This window comes from Anguilla anguilla, chromosome 13 (assembly GCF_013347855.1).
Source record: "Anguilla anguilla isolate fAngAng1 chromosome 13, fAngAng1.pri, whole genome shotgun sequence".
NCBI classification, from domain to species: Eukaryota; Metazoa; Chordata; class Actinopteri; order Anguilliformes; family Anguillidae; genus Anguilla; species Anguilla anguilla.
Genome location: NC_049213.1, coordinates 14,261,211 through 14,270,551, shown reverse-complemented (window position 1 = coordinate 14,270,551; position 9,341 = coordinate 14,261,211). Strand labels below are relative to the sequence as shown.

The window sequence follows — 9,341 nt, the reverse complement described above, 5'->3', positions numbered from 1 at the left end:
ATCACAAAATTCTATAAATATATAATAAATAAATAAACACACAGATAAATAAATAAATAAATAAATAAATAAATATAACACTAAATTATTTAATACTTAAATATGGCAAAAAAAACCATTTGCAAATACTGTTATATTAAAATTTTCATAAAAAAGTCAGCAGTTGCAAAAAAAGCATTTGATTCTTAGCAAAAGATAAAAACAAAAACAGCATAAAAATACCAGAGATTTCTTTTTCAACATGTCCCTTTGTCATACCCCCCACCCTTCGCCCCTGCCCCCACCCCCACATTATTTGCTATAAAATATCAGGACTAGGAAGACGACTGCTGTCGTTGACAAAGTCTCAGCCGTCGATAAAAACGAATTCACATGCCAAGCCTCCTTCTCCTCAAGTGCGCGCGTATGTGTGCATGTGTGCACGTCTAAAGCGATCGTTCAAAAAGAAATCCAGCATCGTTTGTCGTCACCGTCTTTCGTTATTACTGTTTTACTTGAAAAATATTGCTTTCTAAAAAAAGAGGGAAGCAGAAAAGGGCGTAGGGAGGGACGGAGAGGTGCGTCGGGAAAGCCTCCCCACCCCGCGTGGGCCCGGATCAGTTCTCGGAGCCGGAGTCGTCCTCGTCGGCGGAGCCCTTGAAGCAGGCCGACTCGTAGTGCTTGTTCAGGTAGGACTTGAGGGCGAAGGTCTTGTCGCAGCGCTTGCAGCGGTAGTGCTTGAAGGCGGAGTGCGTCTGCATGTGGGCGCGCAGGTTGGAGCGGTCGGCGAAGGCCTTGCCGCAGTGGGCGCAGGCGAAGGGCTTCTCGCCCGTGTGCGAGCGCATGTGGCCCTGCAGCAGCCAGGGCCGGCTGAAGGCCTTGCTGCACACGCCGCACTTGTGCTTGAGGTCGTGCGTGAGCACGTGCATGGCCAGCGCCGGCATGGACACGTAGGTCTTGCCGCAGGTGGGGCACTTGCGCGCCATCTTGCCGTCCAGGGCGCGGTGCGTCTGCTTGTGCCGGCTGAGGTTGGAGGAGGTGGCGTAGGTCTTGCCGCACTCGCCGCAGGCGTGCCGGGCCGTGGCCCCGCCCCCGGACTCCGTCTCCGCCTCCCCTGCCTCCGCCGCCTCCGCCTCCGCCTCGGCGGCTTCGCCCCGCCCGCGGTCCTCTGTGGCCCGGCCCTTCCGGCGGGAGCGCCCGTCGGAGATGAAGAAGGCGTCCATGGTGTAGCCCTCGCTGAGCGCCTCGGCCTCGGCCTCGGCCGAGAAGCAGCCGCTGCCCGTCACGCCCGACTGGGGGCTGTCGGGGTGCTCCAGGTCGGGGTGCTCCATGTCGGGGTCGGAGTACTCCTCCCCCCCGCTGCTGGTCTGGGAGTACTTCTTCAGCCCCACCCGTCTCTCGCTCCGGTACACTGACGGCGTGATGTAGTCCTTAATGTAGCCTGAAAGGGGGGGGGGGGGGGCACACACAGCAAGGCAATGTTACCTATTGCAGCGTTTTTCTAATCGGGTGCCGTGAAGTCCCCCTATTAATCTATTTCTGTCTTTAATGCAGACTTACAAGATTTACTGACTCTGATATGAAGTGCAGATTCCATTAGAGAAATACTGCTATTGTTATTATTATTATATTATTACATTGTATTATAGATAGTTTTATGGGGTTGACCAAAATCAGACACAAGAATATCTACACACACACACACACACACACACACACACATTAAGAATCATTTTATACCAAATAATTGTTATACAGAAGTGTATTTAATTGTTAAATTTCTATAAAGAAAATTAGAGCAGAAAATTTGTTGGTGGCAAATATGATGACCATTTGCAATAGAGATCAAAATATAATAGTATAGTATATTTAAATGATCCCAAGATTTTGTAAAGAGAACATTCAGAACTTTTACTTTTTATACATTTTAAATCTGAGCCTCTCTGTGATTGTTCATTCCAAAAAATGGTATGTGTATAGCCTATATTACAATCAGGACATTCTCTCACCTGGGACAAGGTATCGGATATTGGAAAACCTCCCATCCCCCAATTCCCCCCCCCCCCCCCCCCCCCCCACCGCCTTTCCCCTCTTGTCAAAACATGTTCACGAACTCAATAAAGACATCTATGTACTTTCTGTATTAAATTACATTTTCAACCAGGCACTTGTGGGGATTGCCAGATGTGCTCTGGTTCTCATTTCTATCGAACCAGCGGCGAAAATGTTCCAGGAGAAAGCGTGGCGGGACGAGCCGAGCGGACTGCAGCTGAAGACCCCCGGTGTTTAAGTAGTCTCCGTCCCCTGGGGTCTGATTTCTCTGAGGCTAATGTGACGATACGAAGAAGGAGCCTCTGCCATTACAAAGGCACAGAGGGAGCTTCTTCTGAGGGGCCGTTAGATTGATTTGCAGGCCGACGCCTGATTAGATTTTCACAGCAGAGGAAGCGAAAGCCCCGTGCGTCCCGAGCTTTTCTGTTCACACAATTACGTGCAAATGAGTGAGAAGCAGCTGCCCTGAGGGGCATCGAGCTCCGCGTCCACAGCACATTCGCGTCTTTTCAATGACCGGACAAATAGACACCAGCGCTGAAACGGTGTCGATTTAGAAACGGTACAGTTCTGGTTATTGTATTTAAGTGACACTGAGCAGTTCTACTTTTTAGTTGACGAATGGTTTCGTGGTTTGTGGTTTTCTCGACTTCATTTTTGATAGCTTCCGAAAGCAGAAAGCAGTTCGGCAGGCTATGGGAAACCGCTGCGGGAAGCACAGGTGTAGCCTGAATGATGAAGGTTCAGGCATTTCTGGCGCTCTAACCTTGATGGGCATTTCAAAGCTAACGGTCAACGTTCCACTTAAGATTCACCTAACAATTTATGAAAAAATGAATTTGTGTAAAATGCTGGATTTGGGTGTCTGTAATAGGAGGGCTTACACAGCTTAGTGGTAGATGCCGCTCTCCAGTGAATTTTCCAGCATAGCCCTTTTTACACTTTGTTTTGATTTCACAAATTAAAGCTTGAGTTGATAAAAACACTTGTGATAAATATACATTTCATACCAGGGTTTCTTTTAAGTCACGTTGACTTCTCTCACACAATGAGGTGACTCAGTTGAACAGGATTTTACCATATCCATGAGAATCCGGAACCAGTACAATCTGTAAATTTCTATAGATCATAGGTTACATATTTTATAAAAGATAATTTCAGGATAGTATTATCTTCTCACCAGAAAGCAGGTGGAGGGCTCATTTATATTTGTTTCAGAGCGGAAATCTGTTCAGCCACAGAAAATAGGTTATTCTGAAATGCTGTTTGCAGCAAGCAGTGGAAATTAAATATTAACCTCTCTTTAATAAAACTCTAGGTTATGTGTTGATCAATAAACCATTGGGTGCATGTGAGTATATGAATCTAAGGGAGAGAGAAGCACCTACAGCTCCATATTCAGCATTATATAATGACAATACGTGAGAAAATCTTAATGGAAAAAATCAGCTAATATGTTTTTTTAAATCCCATATTGCTCTTTATGGTTCACTTGTGGATTACAGGAAGCCTGTTGCTATGACTGAGTCACAAGACAACAAATGTGTGTATTCTTAATAAGCTGTTTGAGAGTTTTCAGATTCACTACATTCTGTGTGTTGTCTATTGTATCAGTCTTGATCAGAGCTCGGAAAATGTGTAGAAACTGTCAACAGAAGAACTCAACTGGGTTCAAATTGACTCCACCGACTCCTGCATCCTGTATAGCTGATGGCTAACATTCATGTAAAATGTACACGAGTCTGGCATATTATAAGTCCTGCATTTAGATATTCACATAGTCACTGAAAAATTATGTGTGTGTTTGTGAAAAAAAGTACATTTTGCACAGAATCCAAATGAAAGCTCAACTAAAAAATAGAAATAACTAATGTATCCTCTTCGAAATCTAGTTTCAAATGACTATACAACCAGCATGTGCAAGTTTCAATCAATACCAATCGAGGTCAGACAAGGAGTCCACTGTAATTTTTTAAGCAAAAGGGGGGGATGTTGTAACTTTACCCTTTTATGTAACCCAAGGCAAGTGGTCAATGCATTTTGCATCCTCCTGTTCACACTCTAGTTAACATGGCTCTGTCATAACTTAGTTTACACGACAATGATGCAATAAGACCATGTCTGCGGAGTAAAGACACATTAAAGTATGGAATCAAATTAAATCAAGGTCGGCTCAGAGCACACAGTGATTGCAGACTTAGGCTTGTGTTGTCAGGGTATCTCTTTTCATGCACATTTATGTGAATATAGGTATCTATAACTACACTGACGCGGCCTTGTAAACACACTGTGCAATAGACTATTAGACAGCTAACGTGTTCATTCTTATATAGTGTACTCATTTATAAATATTAAACATAAACTATGAGTTATTTTCATCATCTGCTGAGGAACTCTGGTTGCAACAAATGAAGACACTGGTAATATTTGGGTAAACAATATCCTCGTAAGCTTCAACCAAATGCCACTCTGTTCAGTCTGAGGTGCAGAAAAGCTTTTGGCCTTTGGAACTGGGAATTGCTGTTTTAGTATCATAATACAGTACAGGATTACTCTTGTTATGATAACTGAACGGAAGAAAGATTTATAGCACAGCCATTTTAATGTTTAGAATGAAACACGGCCACACTGCAAAAGTAGGACCTACAGGTAAATGCATTTTCCTCACAACGCAGAGAAAAACAGGCTTTTAGATTTGAAGTCCACCACCTCAGTAAAGAGATATGTGGTAAACAGTTGTTAAGCTGCGGGTTTTGTGGGAGTGATTGTTGAGCAGGCGGAGTGTGGTCTGCGGGCTCACGCACAGCCTCCAGCTCGTAGCGCTGCGTTGCTCGCTTTCGCTGAAAAACAAAGGGAGCCAGAGAGCTGGCGTCCCGAACCCGGGGGGAAACGGGCAGGCAGGGCGGCTCCTCAACGGACCATCCCGCCCCCACCCCCCCCCCAAAAAAAAGGGGCACCCTGCGCCCGTTTAACTTCCGCCGGGCGCAGCGGCTCGGAAACACGCCGCCCTGAAACACGCCCGCCGCTCGTGCGCCGCGCGGAGGAAGGGCGCCAGGGAGGCTGGCGATTGGAGGACGAGGCTCCGCACGTACAGTCATGTGGCTTCCAACGCACCCACCACCGCTTTTAATTTATCTTTTTTGTTTTTCCCCCATTTGCTCCTCCTCCTCCTCCAACTATATATCAGTTGTCCACTGATGACTCTTTTTTTCTGTCCAGTAGCAGTTTTGCCCCTGATGGGGCTGTAGAACTGTGTAGGACCAGCTAAGGGGAGGGGAGGGGAGGGGGCTCTACTCTAGGCGGGGGCTGAGCAAAACTCAAGGGCAACAGCGGCTAAGGACGAACACATCATCCCACGATGATCCGAGTTCCACAATGCTGCCTCCCACAGAGGCTCCGGCGAGACACGCCTCGCACCGGAACAAACGCAGACGTGTGTGTGTGTGTGTGCGTGTGTGCGTGTGTGTGCGTGTGTGTGTGTGAGAGAGAGAGAGAGAGAGAGAGAGAGAGTGTGTGTGTGTGTGTGCGCGGATGTGTACGCGTGTGAACGAGCAACAATGGCCCAGAGAAATCAAGCCCCGTTTCCGAAGCTCATTTGCATAAGCCGATTGCTCTGCTGTGACCTGAATTGCATTTGCGCACCATCAGAGTCAAAAAACAAAAGTCTGGACGCATGGAGCAAGGGGGGGGAGGGGAGGAGGGGTCTGGAGGGGATGGGGGTGGAGGTGGTGGTGGTGGTGGGGGGGGGTTATTTTGGATATCACTGCAACAGCAACTCAGCTTTATGTAACATATTTTAATTAGAGAACATGAACCTCAATAGGGGTGTTTTCATTTTCAACAAATTCATGCATGCTGGCACATACTGGAAACATTTTTATAGTCTATATACACATATTTCTCTGCCCACAAAATATCAGAAGGATTGTGGTGAGCTTGCATTTAGCTGCACAGCAATTTCTTCAAAAAGAAGGGATTAATACTAACCATTTTCACTGAGATGGACCCCCAGGCTGGCCACAGACTCTGTGATGGAGCGTGCGAAAGTGTAGGATTCATCCAGGTGGTGGTGGTGGTGACTAGAGGACACTGCAGACGACGAGAAATCATCCAGCTTAATCTGCTTCACCAAAAACGAACGGGGCATGTTTCACTGTCCGGCAAGGCGAGCCCAAGGAAAGAGCATGAAAAAAAGCAGCAGAAAACCGAACACGCAAAAAGAGAAAAACTGTAACAGCAAACAAAAAAAAATTGATGGTAATCCGTGAGTTACTTCAAGACACCCGTCCAAAAAAAAATAAAAAAATAGAAGAAAAAAAATAAAGATGAAGAAAGGAAAATCAGTGAAAGAGGATGCTGCGTGCTGCGATTCCTTTTAGCAGCTTAAAAAAAATTGTTCAGTACTGGATAGCTCTTCTGATGCAAGCCAGCAAAATGGACAGAGAGAAGTAAAAGGGAGAGAGTACAGAGACAGAGAGGGAGAGAGAGAAAGAGAGAGAGAGAGAGGAGAGAGAGAGTGACTGTCAGACTAGCTGAGATCAGCAATCACGCCTGCTTTTATATGGGGCACAAGCAGTGAGATCAGGTGGTCCTTCGAAATGGAGCTGCTTAGCTTTAATCCATCAAATGTCCCTGGGGACACACATCGAATTACAACTGAACCGTCTGTGCCTCCACACACACACACACACAAACTCGCACGCACGCACACACACACACACACACACAAGGAAGAGAGAGAGTGCAGCAGAGCCAGTCTCCCCCTCTTTTCCACCCCTCCCTCCTTTCGTGCGCTGAGAAAAGAAGGGAGAAGGCAGACAATGGAGACACGTGGAGGGAAGCGTACGGAGGGTCCGGTCCTCCGCCGTTTTCTGGTGAAGTGACACAGTTTGCGTCGTCCTGCGGCCGCGCTGCCTCCCCATAGCCCTGCAGCTCTCAGCCTCCTTCGGTCAGTTAGGAATATAATGCTGCTGCACAATATCACACATGTTTCTGAGGGAGGGCAGTAATAAAGTAAGCACACAGTGCAGTAAAAATGCTTGTGTTATCACAGGAGATCTGAAGATAATGAATCCACCAAAAATACTACTACTACTACTACTAATAATAATAATAAATAAATAAAAATAATCATCATAACACTACTTTCTAAATTGTCAGCATAGTAGTAGTATACATATTTTATTATGTATTTAATGATTACATAATAATTCATACATTCTGGATATTTTATCTTTGTCTTTAATTTTAATTTTTAAAATTAGTTTTACAGTTTCAATATACGTTAAAATACTTCCTAAACTGCAAGCACATCAGTCTTGTAATAAAATAATTTGATTACCAAACAATATCACTGAATTTGAGTCCATTTCATTTATGTTAATAAAATTCCCTAGCCAGTGAGATACCAAGCATGCATTTGATGGGCATAATATTGAAATATTCATCTTGTGGATGAGAGTGAGTGCAGGTTCGACCGTGGACAATGCCAGCCTCCCAGCCGTGTGGAGCCGTCCCACACTCTGCAGCCACACAAAAGATCAGGACTCAGCTCTCATTGTCTCATTCACCCCCTGCTATGTGAGTTATGCTGCTGATGCCTAACCCATGTCTTAATGGCTAGTGGCAGGGGAAACCTAGCCCCACCTGTTTTTTTTTTTTTTGGGGGGGGGGGGGGGGGGTTACTCACCTGTAGAGTCATTACCAGTGCTTATTAGAAACACTGAAGGCAGTGGGTGCCCTATTAGGGTAGTTGAAATCCTTTGAATGCAACTCACTGTTAATAGCATACCAAAGCCAATAGCCATGCTACAGGCTTTGTTGTTTCTGTGGACCAAGGTCACATGTAGAGTCTTTCATGTGCACTAAGTGCTTTTGAATGATCAGTACCCTGAATGCTTTTACCTGAACCATACTAAGCCAAGAAAGTGTAGCTATGGATTAACTTCAGACCTTGTGGCCTGGATTCAATCGAAGTTTGTCATTAACATTTCATTAGCACAACTTGCTTCTTTTTTTTTTTTTTTTTTGCAAGTCAAGAAAAATTTGCTGACTGAATCCAATCTTCTGTTTTCACAGACCCCTCCATTCACGTACATTTCAACAGGAACCAGAACTTAATACCATCTCATTCGTACAGGCAATGCACCCTGAAACACCCATTCTGGAGACCCACAGTGCATGCTACGTTTTGTTAGAGCCAATCAATTGATTGGCTGACGGTGTTGAAGTCAACTGTAAGTTCTTGCCTTTATTTTTCCTTGAACTTTTTCACACAATATAAGTTTGGTTCATTTGTCTTGTTTCTGAACTCTTCATCTGCCAGATGATAGTTTAGTTTCATTGACCAGGTCAAAATTTTCAGCAATTGGGATTTGACTGATTTCATCGGTCAGGCACCTGATCCTGGTCCAGGAGGGCTACAGATTGGACATTGTTTTTAATTTTTTAAATGTATAACGCAGTAGCCATTATACAGGGTGAAAATAAGAAACAAGTAGACCATACTGGTAGCCCGAATCTTTCATTTCGTTTTTCCAATGTAACCTCTTACTAAAGGAATCATTTGCCCTATAATACATTCCTGTAATATAAAACATTACAGGAATTGAAAGCATTCATTGGTCTGATTTTGTGATCCAAATATGGCACATAAATGTCACCTGAAGAAGATAACTCATGAAACCAACTCACACTTCAGTAGAAATGGAACAGTCTAATTAAGCACATTTAGCAGCTTGTTACAATTCAGAGGTTGCAATTATGGTTGGAACAAAAATGAGCATACACTGAAACAAAAGCTAGCATAGACTGACTGTGGCTTTGAATACCATGTTTGAATACATCTGCCATGAAATGTAGTAGTACAAATGCAGAAAGTACCGGAAGTAATTCTAGACAAGGGTATCGATCAAGTGACTCAGGTAACAGGAAGTATAAACTCACAACTTTTACAACCATGCGCTGTTCCGGCAGCAATGAGCTGCGTATTCTTAGATATACATAACAAGATGAATTAGCTGCAGGTTTCACTGATGTGACTTGCCACTGTGCAATACTTACAGTTTTGTGCAGTCATGAGATTATGAAAACCAGTTCAATAACAAGAAATTAAGTTCATTGCCTGAAACAAGAGAACAAATATTTGAGGAATTTTGGCCTTGCATTAAAAAAAAAACCAACAGAAAAACAACCAAAGATACACTAAAACAGGAAGAACTAAGAAGAATTTGCTTTGAGTAGCAAGACCATTATGCTCTCTGCATAAAAAACAGGAACAGGAAGAGGAAACAGGAACAGAGAAAATACAT

At 44.4% G+C, this 9,341-nt stretch overlaps 1 protein-coding gene across 1 annotated transcript; it reads right to left on the bottom strand.

Moving 5' to 3' along the window:
• Window positions 1-289: 289 nt before the first annotated feature.
• On the bottom strand, window positions 290-7,153 carry LOC118210746 (transcriptional repressor scratch 2-like). The gene is made up of 2 exons (XM_035387154.1): window positions 6,019-7,153; window positions 290-1,420 (listed from the first exon to the last, which is right to left on the bottom strand). The coding sequence occupies exons 1-2, from the start codon at window positions 6,176-6,178 to the stop codon at window positions 597-599; spliced, it is 984 nt and encodes a 327-aa protein (XP_035243045.1). The 5' UTR covers window positions 6,179-7,153; the 3' UTR covers window positions 290-596.
• Between the last annotated feature and the right edge of the window lie 2,188 nt (window positions 7,154-9,341).